Source organism: Gavialis gangeticus, unplaced genomic scaffold (genome assembly GCF_001723915.1).
Source record: "Gavialis gangeticus isolate Ggan-Ray unplaced genomic scaffold, GavGan_comp1, whole genome shotgun sequence".
Lineage (NCBI taxonomy): Eukaryota > Metazoa > Chordata > Crocodylia > Gavialidae > Gavialis > Gavialis gangeticus.
The window spans coordinates 9,914,140-9,933,314 of record NW_017728996.1 but is presented as its reverse complement, the minus strand read 5'-3'; the positions used below and the strand labels follow the sequence as shown (position 1 = coordinate 9,933,314).

General features: G+C 43.2%; 1 protein-coding gene across 1 annotated transcript in view; it reads right to left on the bottom strand.

Moving 5' to 3' along the window:
* The window catches only part of IGF1R (insulin like growth factor 1 receptor), a 296,066-nt gene that overhangs the window by 55,613 nt on the left and 221,278 nt on the right, over window positions 1-19,175 (bottom strand). Inside the window, exons 3-6 of the mRNA XM_019504019.1 lie at window positions 13,891-14,203; window positions 9,943-10,088; window positions 6,918-7,062; window positions 2,070-2,284 (exon numbers count right to left, since the gene is read on the bottom strand). Coding sequence (XP_019359564.1) covers window positions 2,070-2,284; window positions 6,918-7,062; window positions 9,943-10,088; window positions 13,891-14,203 — 819 coding nt within the window. The remainder of the gene's footprint in view (window positions 1-2,069; window positions 2,285-6,917; window positions 7,063-9,942; window positions 10,089-13,890; window positions 14,204-19,175) is intronic.

Below are 19,175 nucleotides of genomic sequence, written 5' to 3'. Positions count from 1 at the left end.
TCTCAAGGTTGGGAGCCAAGTTGATGCATAGCTAGGTGCATGAAGGTGGCCCCTACATACAAGTTCTGATGCCTCCAGGTCCCCAAGACAGTGTGCTCCCAGCAGTTGCTGCTCTTGTCCCCTGCCCAGAAGTGACACAATATGGTATGGAAGTGGTCCCACAGCAGCCCAGACTCCATGCTGTCCTGTAGGGCGTTGTCACCAACCACATGGATGTTGGCGGAAAAAAGCAAGGAGCAGACCTCAAGAATGAGCCTTCCCAAGGCCTTGGTCCTGTTGGCTTGCACTTGCACACTGAAGCATGCCAACTTCTACACAAGCTGGAGGAACACACTGAGCAAATGCTGGAAGACCATAACTCTCCACCTAGAGCAGTATAGCAAGGACATGACCTCCCAGCACTAACCAAGCAGACAGTTGCATGAGCTAGAGGCAAAGATCCGTTCCGGACTTGGGAGTATAACTGAGTATATAAGCTTTCTGGAGAGGAAACTGCCTGGCCAGGTGTGCGGGTAGATCTGCACTCCCAGCACAAGGGCTGGCAGGTGATCCATGGGCAGACTGCTAACCAGTGCTTTTCTCTATGCTTGGCTGTCCTCAGGAACCGTCAGAGACTGGGCCCCTGTAAGACCCGCTGGGATGCCTACACAGTGACCCTCTGGCTCATGTGCTCCCACTCAGCATTTTCAGGTTCCATGCACTCAAACCCTGTAATGTCTGTCTACCCCAGGTGCTCTAAATTTCTGTGGTGTACAAAATTCAGTGGCATCAGGAGCACTGCAAATATAATATTTGTCCAGTCAGCAAAACTCTGAAAATAAAGTGGTTTTTACCCTCATGCACTGGCACTAATGGAGCTTCTGTCCTTCTGAAAGCATTTTAGTTGTCATCAATTCTTTTGCTGCACACCCTGCTTGGAGTCAGGAAACTTTTTGCACCAAACAGGCAGTGGCTGGCAATTGCCTCAGCGGTAGCAAGGACTGTGCATCTGCAGTTCCTACAGGACTGCAAGCACCCAGCCTATTCAATGCAAGAACTCTTGCTCAACAAGAATTATATCACCTATGCTGGCTCATCATGCCTAGAGAAACATTTGGTGGCTTAGATATCCCAGCTTTGTGAACATAACCCATTAACAAGGAGAATCCCCTTACAAACATCTTAAAACAACTCAATTCCTAGCACACAATTTAACAGACAAAATATATACCAGGAACTCGCAGGGTGCCAGGCCCAAAAGTGATCTTTTCTTAACTATCTTTAAAATGGAAAAGCATTCATATATTTGTCTGCAGAACAACAGGAACGATGTAAAGACCTCCTGAAGTTCACAAGAGTTATTCCATCAATTTGAAACAAGTCCCTTGAGAAGATCTCTGCATGGCTCCAACCCAAATATAAAGGAACTGTAACTTTGAAATGTTGAGGAACTAGAAATACCGCTTTGAAATTGGAAGCAAGTAATTGAGAATAAACAAAAGCAAGTTAATCTGAAATGCAAATTTATAGCAGCTGATAAATGGAAGTGCTCACCATCAGAGACAGTAGGAGCATGAATTAACAAAGTATCGATACTTAACCAACTGCTTTGCATTGAAAAAGACGCTGAAACAAACATTTTAGCAGTTGTCTTCTCAAAATCACTCCCCATCTCCAGATATATAGCATTGTTAGCAGGTTTAGAAGCTCCCTTAAGGAGAAATATTTAAAAAACTAGACAAACTACGTAATAGTCGGGGTGAAAAACGTTACTGGCAGAACTAATCGCTCTCTCATAACATGGGTATTTCTAGCTATGCTGCTGTTACTATACGAACTGCTGTTGTGAAAAACTGATATTAGTTAAATAAAGGATTTTCTTAAGTGACTCGGCAGCACTGTTTTCAGCTGCTATGTAACAAGCTGCCTCTTTGCAGGGCACCACTGAGCCCTGAACCACAATTTGAGGACCCTTAAAATGAAATCAAGTATTTTAGCTGCTAACTTCTGGATTCCATGATCTTTGGTATCATGCTTTCAGGTTAAATAGGATGAGGGCTTGCTTTAAGTTTGCTTTATCTCTGACTTACAAGAGGCTCTTTCACCATTGTTCCTGGGATTTATATCTCCTTTGCTCTGCCGCCCCTTGGTTCCCGACACATCCTCCATGCGGTAAATTTCAGACACACACAGCTTGGGATTAAACGCAAAGTACATTTTGCCTTCCTTGATGGTCAAATTGTGGTGGTTCCAGTCCCACAGCTGCTGCAGATTCTGGTTGTCCAGAACATAGAAAGAATAATTCCTACAATGAGACGTTTAAAAGCAAGTTAATTTTATCACCAGTTCATGGGCTGCTCCCATACAAAGCATCTGAGCCAGGTAAAACTTTTTTTTAAATGAAATCTCTGATTAACCACGTGAATTGAATACACCCTCTATTCATAGGATCTAGAATGAATACACCTGGAATCTCTTTGGTCCATGGGCACACATTCATTTAATGGCACGTTGACATCTGTTCCCTGATCCCAACAATAGCCCCTCCTGCCCTGCCATACATGCATGGCAGGACAAGCAATTTTGGGATGGGGGAAAATCAGATCCAAATAGCAACACTACTACTTGCCACTGCAGGAGGCGGCCAGGATCACGATCCCGGGCTCCCCCTGGACTGGCCAGTGACAGCCAGAAGCTCAGTGAACAGATGTCATGATGGGATTGGGACCCAGAATCAGCCGACTGTCAGTCTCAGCCATAGGATCACAATGGAGCCAGCTGGAGATATCAAGGCTGTCCCAGGGCTGGAGGTGTCAACCAGGCCCCGCCATACAGCTGACCTCAGGCTTCATAGTGGGGGACCTGCCATGCATTCGGTTTAAGGAATGACAGAAACCAGCAACATCATTACATCTTTTGTGAAATACTTGTGGTTGGTTTTGTGTTTTGTGGTACCATTACTAATTGCCTAAATGGCTGGAGGAGTTACTATTTAAGACGCGATCAACAAGTTAATCGTGTCTTGAGTGTAATGCCTGGCAGGGGCCTTTAGCTGACAAGGAGTACAACTGCTCTAAGTTGGCTAATGGAGTTGAAAAGGGGGTACGTATGGGTTACAGTCAAATTAAATGCATTTTGCCAAGAGGGAAAATATTTACAAGTGTGATGCAGAGCTGCACTGCGCACTAACAGCCAGTGTGTATTTTGGACACTGACTTCTTTGCAGTCAACGAACAAGAATTATCCTTGCAGCAGCCTGTGCAACATTAATGAGATGAACATGCACTATCATCAGTCATGCAAGTAAATAATTGCAAATAAGCCTTTCAGGAAAGACCCAAAGCAAAAGGCAGTTAACTTACAAAGCAGCTTCACAGCCTTAAAACCTAGTTTAAGAAATATGTAATGCCAGCCATCTTATCTTCGACCCACAACAGTGGTAATTGGTTTTTGAAACGGATACGTTTTAAAGAGACTTAACTCAATTTTCAGACAACCAAGTGACTGGAGTGGAGTACGCCCTTGCTGGTGTTTTAGACACCTGCAAACAGCCTGGGCATGAGTTGCAAGTGACTGTGGATCATACATTAAAACCATCTGCACAAGTTTGAACAGAAGTTTAAAGGCAAGGAAAACAAGTCCTAGGGGCTCATCTATGCACTGTAAGTATAAATTTGTGGAAGTTATTCTGGTATTATCCAAGGCACCAGTGAAACCACATTTGCAAAGCTGTACAGTCACAATCACAAGATAGGTAAATGTCTTGCACAGACGGTAGAGAGTGCTGCTACAGAGGGCAACTGAAGTGCGATCAGGGCTTTGGAGGTATAAGTTATAAATAAAGATTATATCAAAACTTGGCCTCCACAGCCATGGAAGAGAGTCAAGATGCCAAGGAAGATAGCATGGAAAGAATAAGAATTTCTCATTAGGAAAATGATCTGCTGTCAATCAGCTAAAAACAATATCTAAAGGCATGGAGCATTAATGTTTTTAACTGTCTACTCCAAACCCACGGTAAGTGGAAGCTAAACTGCAGCACCTTACATCCGTTCCATCCAGGGATAAGCTGCCCCCAGTTAGCTTCCACATTCAGTGGTGGGACAGGAATGAACAGATGAAATAGTTACTGCAGAACAACTCACACATGGTAAATTCCTTCTCTCTCTCTAACTCAATCCACTCCCTTAGTTTGTCCAGAGCCATATGGAAATACGGGAAGAGCTATAACTGCGCGCAGAAACACACAGTATCTTAGGGAGTTTATACACATGCTCTGAGAGAGGCTGGAGCGGGTGGGGGGCTGCTGTAATTAGAGCAGCTCTGAGAGCCGCCCTAATTTAAGTGCCCCCACACTGAAAAATGGCAGCAGGGGCACTTTAACTAAAGCTCATTCAACAAGCTTTAGTTGGAAGCGCCCCCACTGCCATTTTTCAGACAAGATGCTGGAGTCTGCAGGAGCATGGTAATTACCATACTCCAGCAGACTTGATTAAATGAGTCTGCTCTGATGTACTGTAATTACAGTGCACTGGAGAAGCCTCGCTACACATGTATAGACACGCTTAGGGCCCACATTTTGGGGCAAGACCTAAACAATCTGAACAGATATGCATCTTTCCTGAGGCATCCCCAGGGTAGTGCTACTTACTCTCTAGCTCCATGATTCTCAATAGGATGCCATCAGATCCATGAGGGTGCCATACAGTATTAGCACTTAGCTATGCTAACACCTATACATGATTCACAAGATAAACCCAACAGATTTCAAATAGGAATACGCAGTGTCAAACATATTCTGACCTGCCGTGGGCTTGCTGAGTTCTTTGCAACAGAAGAATAGCTCTGTTATTTTTCCACAGTCAAAAATGAGTGAAAGCTAATAGCTAGCATTCACCAAGGGAGGCCTGGAGTCTAGAAAGGTTAGAACTTACTGCCCTAGATGATAGGGAACCACAAGGCACACCATGCATGGGTGGCCAGGCAACTAGTATGTGTGAAGCCACTGAGGAAGGGGATTCTGTAGGAAAACACACAGCACATGATCACGTGTTTAAAAACTATCCCCATTTATCTGAACTCAGCATCAGCAAGCCAGAATAAGTCTGTATGGGCAACCTACACATTTTTTTCTTTATTTCCCAACTCCAAGGCTTGACTTACAATATCTTCTTTTCTTAATGTAGGTATTTAATGTGCATTATAGGTGACACTGGCAACAGCCACTACAGTTATGGCAGAGTAATACCTCCCTGTTTTGAATTGTTAAATCACTCTGCCAAACTAACTGTACAGACTGAACTTTTCCATGCCAGGTGTCTGTCTTAGGCTGAATATTTTTACAATGTTATTATTTCAAATCGTGGCAGTGCCCAAAAAAGTGCTTGGCCCCCAAAAAAAAAAGGAAGGGATGGTCCCTCATCCAAAAGCGCATAATAGCAATAATTCTTTAGCAGGAATCGATTTGGCTTCCTTCATGAACCCCAATTTTCTCAGCTTCACTGTTTATTGTTCCACTCTTGAATCAAAGCAATTTAATAAAGCCCAATTCATAACACTGCTGTTTCCTTTCCTATCGGTTACGCCTGCTGAGATGCAAGATTCCATAAATGCAATGGCTGCTTAAATTCACAGCTGCACTTAAAAAAAATAAATAAATAAAAAGCAAAAGACAAATTGATAACTGTACTATCTGCATGAATATACCACATCATAAGCGAGCTGAAAGAGCCTTGGGCTAGGCAAAGTGACAAGGCTCTCGGATTTCCAATTAGAAACAAAGTTTGTCCAAAGAGCCAATGTTCTTATTGAAAAAGACAGCGTGCTTTTCAAGTGCAGAATGAAGAGCTGGCCTTTAACTTGCTCTGTCAGATGGTGGAATTTTAAGAATTTAAGACTGACCAAAGAGTAGCCTGAGAAAAAGAGGGAGGTTTAGAAGAATCCCTTATATTGTAACTTTATCCTGTTGGGGAAGATAAATCAGAGGCATGCAACCTTTCCCATGACCTTCCCACCACCTTTTTCCTAAATGACTGCCCCAAATTCTTAGTTTACTAGTTTTCTTATTAGCAAGAAAGGCTCATTCCTCCTACAGTGCAGTGATTTAAACTTGGGCAACTATTTTATTTGGGGAAGAGACAGAGCACAGCAATTTCCTGGTGGAAAGTCATCCCTACCTCAGCACTGCTAACTTCACTTCTACAGAATGCAAACCTCCTTTCCTCCTCCTTTCAGTCACCTACTACTCCTGGATCTGTGGTGTACAGAAATGGCACAACACACTGTTAAAAGTATATCATAAGCTATGTTATGGAGTCAAAACAATCCAGGAAGCTGATCAGTAAACTTTTCAATAGACCAAGATTACTTTCCAGGCTCAAACTCATTGTCTAGGTTAAGAGAATTACTTTCTTCACAGTACTTTGTGGAAGGCTCATTTGTGCAGTTCCTGAATACTCAGATTAGTTCCAGGTACATGCCCTGATCTTTTAGTTAGTGAAACTGCTATTCTTCTCTAGGTGACATTTCCATAGACCTCAGTTAAGGACACAACACTAACAAATTGCAATGACAAAAGAGCAATGACTTCTGATTTCAGAATGCACTGGAGCATCAAAAGCAGAACATGTCTAGGATAAAAGCAAAAACTGCTTAGATATACAGCATCTCGCAAAGAAAATCTTTCTGCAGGAGAAAAACAGCAGCAGCGTTACCATAAATATATTTTTAATATACTCATCCAACTGCTTGCATGCTAGTGAATCAAATGAATGATGATGGTGCAATGGTAGTAAGTAGAAGACAAATACTGCACATTAGTGGAAGTGAAGGCTGTATAAATGGTACAAAAGTATTCATTAGAAGACATATTTTCCATGCCTTTCTGTTAGGCTGAAACTGCCGCTACAAATACAATCTTGCTCAGTTTGAGCACTTACCCGTCCAGCTGTTCCTCTCCCAAAATATACCGGAGATTCTTTAGGAACGATAAGGAAACCAGTGCATGTGAATGGCGAATCTTCACATACCCAGTGACCGTCTCAATCAGGCCCATGAAATTCTCCAGCTCTGAAGCAATATTATCTGCATTAACAGGAAAGAAAATGAGTGCTATTAACATATGCAATGGTACAAGTGTTACTTCACGTTTTGCTTTGCTCAGAGATTGCACAACAAAAGGAAACATTGATATTTGCTGCTTTTGTAAACAAAAATAGATTTGCCTTGCTGCAAACCAGCATATATTATTTACCTATGCAAGCAGACAGGTGGAGTACAACACTTTAGAGCTCCATTCATAACTTTTATACTGAAGTGCCTTCCTTTGCACAGATACTCCACACTTGTCCCAGACCCAAATTCTGAGCTGTCAACAGCCAGTCTCTAGGCCAAACTGAACAGACTCTTGTAAATTTAGGCATCTGTGAAACTGCCACTGCTGTTACACAAAGTGACAGAGGTAAAACCCATTAATTAGCTCAAGATGAAATGCTCTGCTGAAGAACATGGCATCAGACCAGAGACTAAGCGAAGTCAGAGAGTTATTTTACTGTCCTAAGCAAGCAACAAGGATACTGCTATTTTAACAGACCTTCAAAATAAGGAGGGGGTGGAAATCACAGAAGCCACTATCCCCATGCGAGGAACATGATGCCTACAAGAAACGCCATTATGGACAGCAGCTACAAGAATTTAAAAGCCAACTTTTAAAGGGTTAAAAGGTGAATTGAGCTTAATGGGGGGGGCAGTAAGCACAAAACATTGCCTACAGCTTGTTCACTATAGTTTGCAACAGCAAGGGCTGAGGAACTGCTGATTTATGCAGTCACTGCTCTTAAAACACTTTGGTTCCAGGTACAACATGAGCTGGCAGAACTTTGAGGACAAAACCGTAACGATACCTTCATGGAACAGGGCTGGCACCAGGTTTAGGTTGTACAAGAAGGATCACAGGGAGCACCCTCCAAAGTGGAAGAGGATACATGGACTTGGTCCCCAAGTCAGGAGACTAAAGCTAGATTAAGTTGTGGGCATGGTTCAGACTAGTGGTAGGGGTCTACCAAAAATGGGGGGGCGGACTTACCAATTTTTGCAGGTTGATCATGGTGTAAAGTTTTCATTCCACGGTCATTTTGCAGCTGTCCCAACCCCCAGCACTGATCAACAGAGAGGCCCCACCCCTTGGCACTGACTGGCAGAGAAGCCCCGGGGGAAGAAGGGGTCAGATGCCATCTTGATGGCTGGCTGCCCTTCGTGCAGCCCCGCCCTCAGCGCCTATTGGCAAAGAGAACTTGGGGGGGGGGAAGGAGCGGGGAACAGAACAAGGGGCCATCATCTTGACTTCTGCTGCCCTTCAGCACTGATTGATGGAGAAGCCCTGGAGGGGTAACAGGAATGAGGGAGCAGCTCTCACTAGGGAGCCAGAACTTTATTTTTAAGGGGTTTTTTGGTTTATTTTGTGGATTTTGCAGTTTCTGCAAAATTTGCAGAACTGCAAATTAAGCAGATTGCTAATTATTGGCAGTCAGGCAGGTAGCTAGCTGCATTAGCCTGAAGTTAGTTGGAAAGCAGGGCAGTGCAGCACTTTAGAGACTAACTTGTTCAGAGACGCGTGAGCTTTCGTAGGCTACAGGTCAGTCGATCAGATGGCATGAAACCATCTGTGACACCATAGCTATGTTATCATAGCAGCTGACAAAGTAGGCTGTGGCCTACAAAAGCTCACACCTTTTTGAACAAGTCTCTAAAAGGTGCTGCGCCACCCTGCCTTCCAGCTAACTTCAGGCTAACACAGCTACCTACCTGGCTGACTGCAGCTCATGTGAGCTGTGCACAGCTTTAGTTGCCTTAGTTGATGGACAAACTCTGTGTATCCTCTTCCACTTCAGAGAGGAAGATGCCACACTGCCCAGTCTTCTGCCTGTTGATGGTCAGTCACTTACCACTTTAAAGAGCTGGGAAAGGATATATTTTAACTTATCTTTAGTTCCCTGGGAGGATATACACTTGATCTGAGCCTTCAAGAGGCCAAGAAGCGATTTCATTCTAAACATGAAACTGACCAAAAATTGTGCTATCATACAGCGCTCAGGAGCAAAAATCTGTTACTTAGTGACCTGCATGGAGTGATTGAAGTAAAAGTTGTTCAAGGTCCTGGAAAAGACAAGACTGTCCTTGCAGATGTGAAATATAATAAGACAATCATAGTTTCATAGTTGGTAGGGTCGGAAGGCACCTGAGCAGATCATCAAGTCCGACCCCCTGCCATGGCAGGAAAAAGTACTGGGGTCAAATGACCCCAGCAAGTTGTTTGTCTAGCCTCCTCTTAAAGAGCCCCAGGGTAGGAGCCAGCACCACTTTGCTTGGAAGTTGGCTCCAGATCCTACCCACCCTGACAGTGAAGTAGCACCTCCTCAATCCACTCACTACTCTTTTTAACCCCTTGGATATAGCCATAAGTAGGAAACCTAGCACTCCACAGACTACAGTACACAGGCACAAAACTCAAGGCACTCCAACCTACACTCACCCTTGCAGGCATTTGGATGTTTATTTCAAAACAAAAAACTAATAATGGCTTTGAAGCTTGACATCTGTTGGAGCGCTCCCAACTGATGAATCACTGTTCTGACAAACCGTATCCAGAGTTCATTTCTGTTTGGACATGCCTTGGAAAGGGCCAAAACAATGAGAGCAAGAGAGGTGCAGTGCTGGATTTGACTGGTTTGGTTACTTCGCGCACAGTGGCTCAGCACCTAGATGACGTGCACCAAATGGTGTGCTGGAGAGTCCTGACGTAAGTAGGAAACTAGCAACTGCTTTAAGGACCTTGCTTTCAGTATTGGTCTTTAGAGTTCTTGTCTTTGTACTGACGTGCGCGCACACGCGCGCGCGCACACACACACGCACGCACACACACACACGCACACACTTAACAAAAGCTCCAAAAAGGAGAATACTTACTTCCACGGCGGATGTTAATAAGCAGATTCCCCTTGAGCACAGTGCACCCCTGCAACATCTGCGCTGATGTGACAGAATCAATGGTCTTTATTTTCTCCTCCTCACAGATTTTTGGGCAAGGCCCTTCACAAGGGCTGCAGAATATGCTGGTGGGAAGAAAGAGAGACCAGAAGTAAAGACTTGTGGCTTTCACAACACAAAGTTGGCTGATCTGACATTGTTTTGGAAGAGCTTCGCTATTTGCAACATCAGAAAGCACAAATTTTTCAAGCTGGGAAAAAGACTGCCTCTCCTGAAATGTGTTTCATGCTTTAGGGTTGTTGGTTGTAGCCGTGTTGATCTAAGGACATGGGTAGACAAGGTTCTTTGGGTAAATGCAGTATCTTTTATTAAACCAACTAAATAGTTATTTGCAAACTTTTGGGCACAAACACCCTTCTTCCAACATAGAGAGAGTCTGCTGGTGAACTGTGCGCTGTCCTGGATTTTGGCTTCTATTCTACCCAGGAGAGCACACAATTCACCAGCAGACTCTCTCTATGTCGGAAGAAGGGTGTTTGTGCCTGAAAGCTTGCAAACAACAATTTTTCCAACTATTTAGCTGGTCTAATAAAAGATACTGCATCTACCCAAAGAACCCTGTCTCCTGAAATATGACTGTCTCCTGATTCCATGCACCTACGACTGCATGGTGCCACCGCAGTGATCCTGGGCAGAGGCACACAGCTGTAATTACCAGAAGAGTTAAATACATCAGCAGCAGTAGAGGAAGTGATTCCCGGCATACTACCTGCAAATCAGTTTGTGAAATGCTCTGGGATCCACCTAGATGAAAAGCCTATTCAGAGCAAGTCCCGGCCCTTGCATTTTTACACTTCATGCAGCAATAAGGGCAAATCAAAGAATACAGGAGAGGTCACACTGCCCTCTCGCACATACGGGCAACACTTCACTAATAACGAGCTGAGGCTAAAGGCTTTGAAGGAACCCAATTCCCAATGAAATTCCGCAGAGGCTGGGCACCCTACTCCATTAGGCACCTTGGAAAAACTTCAGCCTTCTTCCAGTTGGGCCAGGGCTAACACTTGAAACACTGTTTTTACTTACTGTGTATTGTTCAAATTGGTAACTGTCTCGACACAAGTCTATCCACATTTTCTGGCTGAATTATAGGAAAGTAAGTTTCCCCTCAACAGAAGTTGGCAACTACTGGTAAAGAACAGCTTCTGTTCTTACGAAAGCCCACAAGAGAATCAAATAACCAGGGAAAGGACCCAAAGGGTTAAATGAATTAAAAATACTAAAATAAAACTAAAACATTTGCCTTGGTATTTTTATTGCATACTCAAAAGCACTGAGTACAAAAGTCAAGACGGGGGTGGAAGGGAAGGACAATTTGAAGTCGACCCAAATATTACTTGAGTGCAATTTTTATGGTCCTTTTGAAGGGGGGAAAAAGGGTATAATTAAACCTCTGCAGTAGATTACCACTTCATGGAAAGAAAAGCAAGCAACAGGAAAGAAAACCCGGGTTCTGGAGACAAAAGCCCTAGATCACACAGTGGTGCGCAAGGGCTTCCTGTTTATCGCCTAAAACGGTAACCAGACCCACTTTTGCTTCAGCTTCGAGAAACCAGTAATCTGATACAACAGTTGTTTTCCAGGCACAAACAATGAAAAGAAGGAGCTTCCATGACTCTGTCGTGAGCTCCCATTTCAAATGCTACACCAGAACGTGCCATTAGCCACTAAGAGCTGCAGGCACGGGCAAGAGGCACTCGAGTCAGAGTCAGTGTCAGAAGAATGTGAGCAACTCCCCACATTTGCAACTACTGGTTAAAACAGTCTCTGGGAACCTGGGGGATAAAACATTCACTGGCCTTGAGTTACAACTCTCTTTAGTCTTTGCTGCGAAGGCAGAGCTTTGATAAGATAAGCTGTCTGGCACAGTGGCTTTTATGAGAGTGTTTTTAAAGCAGAGAATAAGAGCCGCTCGGGAAGACAGCAAGGAAAAAAGTCTGGCAGGTAAATATCTGGCCCCAAGCTAGCACAGAGCTGCATTGTTTGCATCTGAATGTCAACTGGAGACTTTCCAAGGAAAGTGTTTGTCTGGATGACAATCACTCTAGGGAAGGCAGGGCAGGGTGGCACCTCTCCCTCGGAAACGGCGTAGGCTCCTACGCTCACCACACCCAACTCACCTGCCCAAATAAAGGTGAAGTCTGGATACAAACTACAAGAAGCCCAAGGAGTCCAACAGTCCTAAGAAATCTCCCTTATGCCTGAAGAAGGGTGTTTGTGCCCGAAAGCTTGCAAAGAACAATTTTTCCCAACTAGTTAGTTGGCCTGATAAAAGATGCCGCATCTACCCACAGAACGCTGTCTGCAAGAAAGTCAAAGGCTTTATAAGAACAAAGGGTTAATAGGTGGGCATCTAAAATTGTTTTCTTGGCCACTGAATAAACTAGGAAATGGGAAACACACATATCAGGCCACATTATTTTAAATTCCAAGAATTATCGATGAGTCACGGCAATTTTCACGGGAAAAAAAATGCATTCTCTACAACACCGTGAGCTGCTGTGCTGTTTTATAACTGCCTGTGCTAGCGTTCTGTTCTGAAGTGGTGCTGGTGTCTTCTAAGAGCGAAGTAAATTAAGTGAATAAATCTACAGGCAGCAACAAAGCTAGGCACTTGGCTAAAGCACACAGGCCAGAAGCAGAATACAAGCATGCACAGAACAATTAATGTGTGGGAAACAGAAATGATCTGCTCACTGGGTGGCAACACAGAGCAGAACCCCTTTCTGACTTTTTCCTGATGTTTCCACATACCTCTTCCAACCCGGCTTGGTTTTCACTGGGCAGTTTTCTAATTTCAAAATCCGGTTCCACACTGTGCCGACTGCTGGATATGAAAAGCTGTGAAAGCTTGGGCAGTGTCCCTTGCACAAAAATGCAAGACTGTGGCTGGGGCAAAACTGGGTTGTGATGACAAGACTGCCACAAGGAAATCAAACTCCGCTAATGGCTTGCAACCCATTAGGCATTGAGACAATGAGGTACCCAATGCCAGACCCATGCCATAAAATAATAAAAGTGATGGTTAAAATAGTTGGCAGAGACCTAAGACACTCATCACATGTGTATCTCCAAGCTAAGAAAGCCAGAGAAAACGTCTGAGCAAGTGAAGGCAAGCAAACTATATAGGCAGGCAAGGTACTTTGAGTAGATGTGATATCTTTTATTAGACCTGAGTAGTTGGAAAGAAGTTCTTAGCAAGCTTTTGGGTGCAGTCACCCTTCCCCAGGCATAGGGAGTCTCTGCTGGTCTGAGACTCCAAGGAATGAGAGAAGCTAAAAGTATGGTGGGGTGTCAGTGAGAATGTAAATAGGTAGAAATTAGGAAAGCAAAAAGGTAAAGCAGGGAAGGGGGGTGGGGAAGCAGGAGAAAGAAAAGCCAAAAGGTGAGTAAGGGAAACACTACAGTGATAGTAATTCAAGGTAGAAAAGAGGCTGGCTGAAAAAGGAAATGGCTGAGAATTAGGAAGAGAAAGGGCAGAAAAGTAGGGGAGGGGCGAACCAAAAAATCTCTTTGCAGTTAAGATAATGCAAGGACTAATAGCTAATTTTATATTGGGAAAGAGTCTTTTTCTGCCATTTAGTTTTGTAGCTTGTTGGTAGTTATTAAAGCAAGCCTTCCCGCTATTCATCAACTGAGTGTTGTGTCAATTCTAAGAGCACTCAGTTTAAAAACCCGTTTTTAAGCGCAACACCGAGTTCTCTGAATTCACCTGAAATGTGAACTGAAAATGCTCAGCACCAGGCAGGACTATGCCTTTGGAGATGGGTAACTTGGTCTGAGCAGAGTCCTTCTCTTGTCATACTGCCACAGGATAACCACACACACACACACACACACACACACACACCACACACACACACTTACCTTTGGCTCCCATTGCGTATGAATCCAGAGGGACACTCTGCCATGCACTCGTCATTGTGGATCACAAACCTCTCGTATTCACTTAGCTCTGAGGTAGGGACTTCGGCGCACTCTTCTTTGGTGACGCAGCGCCAGCCTTCGAACTTGTAGGTGTTGGGGGGGCAAACAGGCACGCAGACTCCGTTGCTGAAGTAATTGCGGCAGGCCACGCAAGCCGTGTTGTTGTCGGGCACGGTGCAGCTTCCCAAGCACTCCGGGTGGCAACATTCGTTCTGGTCTGTGCAGGCTCGCTTGCCACAAGAGCTGGGGCACACTGCAAAGAGAGAGCACAAGGCAAGGGCTGAGCCAACATCATTTAAAAAGCAGCAATGTAAATATGGTCTAAGCACATATTCCACTGGGCCTAGAAATTAAAATACAAGTAAGGAAAATAATGAGGAAAAACTGTTGAAAGCGAGGCCAATGCATGGATAATGGAAACAAGTGAAGACTGGAAACCACTTGATAGCCCTGATATTCTTCTGAGTACTGGCTTACTGTCTTTGAGAGCTTTTTTCTTTTTTTTTTCCCTCCCTGGTCTTTCCAATTTGTATTTCAAATTGGTCTTTTACTGGCAACTAAACCAGCCTCCTTTAAAACAACTTAATTGCACTTGTGCAATAAAGCCTTACTATACTGCAACACACATGGTTAGGCTAACCCCAACATAGCATCCCAATGTCACTTTTGTAGGCAAAATGAGATGTAATAAAGTGCAGATGCTACACATGAGATACTATGCAATGGGAGTTATGATTCCTCCCCCTCCTGAAGGGTGTCATGCATTTCAGCCTTCCCCCAAAGGGTGAATCACGCTTGTTCACATATCACACTTGTGACAAGAAAAGCATATTTATTTAAGCTCCAGAGTTTGGAGGTGTGGACATTTGAGCGTGGGGGGGGAAATGAACAACAAGCAGGGCCTTAATAGACAATCTTACTATTGTTACATCAAAAGAAGTGGCGGCATTTATATTTACGTAACAACATTTTGATTACAGCACTGTATGGCCTTTTAGCCATGCTAGCTGTATGCCAGAGGCTCTGTAAATAAACACAGATAGGAAATCTGGTTTTCATTAGGTAACTGTTTTCCACTTTCTAACTTGACTAGAAAACAGTACCAATACCAACAGCATAAAACAACACTTCAGGATTAGAGGCCAAGGAAAGTAACGCCTACCTGACTAGAAAGCAGTTAACATCCTAAAGCAAAAGAGGCTACATGTCCCCAAACAACCGACAAGGAGAAAAACCGCCAAGACAGCACAGCAGATTCTACGCCAGCCTGCACATTTTCTCCCTGCTCCCACCCAATCTGCTACATAATCTGCTAGGCTGTTGTTCAAAAAGAGAGAAAGGGACCCATAGCATGAGAGTGCAGAACAATCTCTTTCACCCCACCCACAGCACAGCCTGCAAAATGGTACCTGCAAAATTCCACCGTCAAAGTGAACTTGTTTCAATGCGTATGAAAAGGTTCAAATCCGCGAGCTTTTGATCAAGCTGTTTCAAGGTAACTGACCAAATTCTTTGATTTCATCAACCTTGGGACAGGGTTCCACGTTTTCATATGCCCATCATATGCACCTTCTACAACACAACCCCAAGCATGCTAGAGAAGGTGGGCATGGCTAGGATATTAATATTAAGCAATTCAAAACAAAAATTTGCTTGACGTAACCACCCATAGTTTGTAAGATCTACACGCTCCAATGCCGAGTCTCAGTCATGGGAAGCCATTAGCTAACAGCTTCGAAGTGCCAGGCTAATTCAGACTATTTACTTAAATCCAAGATGAGGTTTTTTCCCCTCTCTTCTGTCAACAAGAAAGAAAACAAGCATCATCTCAGATTTGAGTACCAGTGCTCCTGCTCTGTCCCAGCTCCAATTTCAGGTCAGAGCCAGAGATGCTGGAGTTGTTCCTGCTGCCACCACCACCAGCAGCAATCTGGTAAGTGTGGGTTCAAAGGCCAAGGCTAGGGCCCAGAATGGGCAGCAGCCCGAGTCAGGAATGGGTGGAGGAAATGGTTAACAGTGCAGGTCAGGGTTCAGGTGGGGGATAAGGAACAGCTGTGCAAGTGGGGAATGGGGCAGCAATGTGGGTGGGGGGTTGGGCAGCAGCCAGGGGTAGGGACCAGGTGAGGGGACAGGCTACAGAAGGCACAAGCAGAGGGATGGGGAGAGCAAAGTATGAGGGTCAGGCTGCCTGACTTCTCCCCACCCCCTCTCTGATTGGGGACAAATTTAAGATGACCCTTCAATAATTACCTCCTATATACAGAAAATTATAAAATAAATGTATAATGTTCTATGTATTGAATCAGAGGGGGGGCAGGGGGAGGTCCATCTGAAATACTAAGTTGGCTTGGATTCGGGTAAATATGGTGCATCTGTAGAACTAGCATCAGAGAGGTTCCATGTTTACTGATCACAGTGGTTTTACATCAAATATGCTCCGGTTTACAAGATTTTTGACTACCAACCCCACAAATTCAAATCTGGGATCCAAGTGCCATGCGGGAGACTTTCTCCCTTGCACACTACCACCAGGAAGAACGCTTGTACAAGGCGAGTTCTCTCTGTAATTAGTACAAGTGCAATCCCAGTCTTGCATATTGACTCTTGTATGTCACTAATGGAGCAAGAACTTATCTGACTCGCAACGCAGGCAGACAGGACCAAACTCCTGCCAATATCAATGCCGTTGCATGAAAAGGTGGCGAGAGAAATATCACTTTTCAGAGTCAAAACCAACCAGGAATAATACAAACAAGAGGAAGGAAAACCATTTGAAGAGAAGTGCTGACAGACCCGTCAGTAAAGCAGTGCTGGTAAGGCCCACATAAATGTTGCACAAAGATGACTAACGTATACACAAAGAAAGTGTTCTTTAAAACCGTATTTTCATTCTACTCCAAACACAACCTTAAAGAACTGTAACAGTTGTACATGCATTATCTGTCCCCAAACCAAAAACACCATCCCTGATCCTTCTTCAAGACAAGAGAGAAGAAGAGCCCAACATTGAAAGATCATGCAAAGCCTTTAAAAAAAATGCCAATGTCTTTGATAAAGCAAAACCGAGAAAAATATAGCACATACTTATTGATCAGTGGTATTACAATTTACCCCAGGACAAATGAGTAAAGTGCCTCACTCAGCATCATAAGGGTGCCTAGATGCTGGCCTTGCTAGACGGCTGTAAACTCAGGCTCATCTTAACGTATATAAATATTATTAGTGTTCAGGACTATTAAGGGATTTCTTGAAAAACCCTGGGCAGCGCGTCTCGCCAGCAGATGGATTGCTGTTCCGGGTGAGTGCCAAACTTAGATTTAGTATGGTAACTAGATTTCCAGTTCACAACCCTACTAAGAAAAAAAATGCCCCGTTGCCTCCATGAGCAAAGTTCACTGCTAGATTAATTACAGCAACTTTCTGTGATTTTTGCTTTTAATTGGACAGACATTTCCAAAAAACAAGAGGCAGCTGCACAAATAGTACAGATAAATATAGCACAAAAAGATCCAATTTATTTCACTCCTGGGGAAAGACCTTTATGTTTCCTCAAGCCCTCGGCTAGTCGTGAACAATCTAGCACAGGAATAGTCTTCCCTCACGTTGTGTGGTGAACTCTGCCTCTGAGCTACAAAAAAAAAAAAAAAAAAGCAAGCTGAACCATGGAGGACACAGAACTTAACATGCGGACGTTGGTATTTTGTAAATGTTGAAAAAAATTAGCAGTTTTAACAAAAGCTCTTCTAAAACAGTTACTCATTTAAACGTAGCACGAAGAATTTCTCTTTTTGACAGCTCAGAAGCTTCACTTCTCCACCTAATTTGTCATTATGGTCCTTTAACAAATTTCACTGCACTTTGCAACAATTTAAGGGGACAACTGCGATACCCATTTTCTTTAAAAGGTTGAAAAAACAAAGCTGCCTGTGTGCCTGTCCTGTATATACCAACCAATCTAAAATTTGCTTTTACTCTTACCATTCCTCTCAACAAAGTCCCACCTAGCATTTATATTGAGATTTAGAGCCTACAAAGGGAAAATTTTCCTTTCCCTAATTTCAGAGGGAAGCTGAGCAACACTAACTGGGGAGAGGAGAAATAGACAGAAAAATGTGAATGAAAATTCAGAGCTTGTAAAGATGCACTAAACATCCAAAAAGCTACTATTCTAAAAATGACAACCTGGGCTAAAATTCCCAAAGCAGAAATAAAAGGGAGCTATGAAAAGGCAACGTAGAGATACATTTTAAAATGAGAGATGATTAATATAAACTAGTATAAATCAGAGATTATTAAATGTAGAAAATTGATAAAGGAAGCTAAAGACATCAAGGAACAAAATCCATGGCTGACAAACTAACAGATAATTCGTAGTTTAAGATTATTAGAAAAACTAAAAATTGTAGCAATGTTATAGATGCACTTTTAGCTGGAGAAGATAAAAAATTGTTAACAATGCCAAAAAGGGAGAAGTGCTCAATGATATTTTTGTTTTGTACTAGGAAGCAGCAACAGGATGTACTCTTTCACATGATTAGAAACAAGCATTTTCCAGTTTGTTAATAAGCAAGAAGAAGGCTAAACACAACAGCTATGAGGAACAAATATTTTTTAAATGGGCATTTCTGGGCATCTACAAGAAATATAAATGCCGACCTGCAGATACTAATTTTTAATAAGTGTCTGAATAGCAAGGAAATTCCACAAGGGTGCCAATAAAGTGCTGATATCCAAGAAGGTGCAAAATGACAACCAGAATAACTCATGGGTGGTTAATTTAACATGAATCCCAGGCAAAATAAAAGGAAAGCTGATATGGATTAATTTGATAAAGAACCAAAGGACAGGAGCACTACAATTTCTTTTTGTTTGTTTAAACATAGATAACGGGGCTTTCCAGAACTATCTGACTTTATTCTTTGATGAGACCACACGTTTGTCTGATAAAAGGTAACTGCACAAATATAAGGCACTTCAGTTCTTATGAGATTTTTGACTTGGTATATGGCAATATTTGGATTAAGATATGTCACTATACAGTACCAATAAAGAGGAAACCTGGAAAACTGGAGAGAAGGCAAAAAAGGGCCAAAAATAGCTGGGGAAACATTGCGAGGGAGATGCACTTAAAGAACTCAACCTGTTTAGCTCATCAAAAAGATGGAAAGGTGACTTGGAAGATGGTTGTACACTGTAATCAAGGGGGAATACTGGATATACAAGAG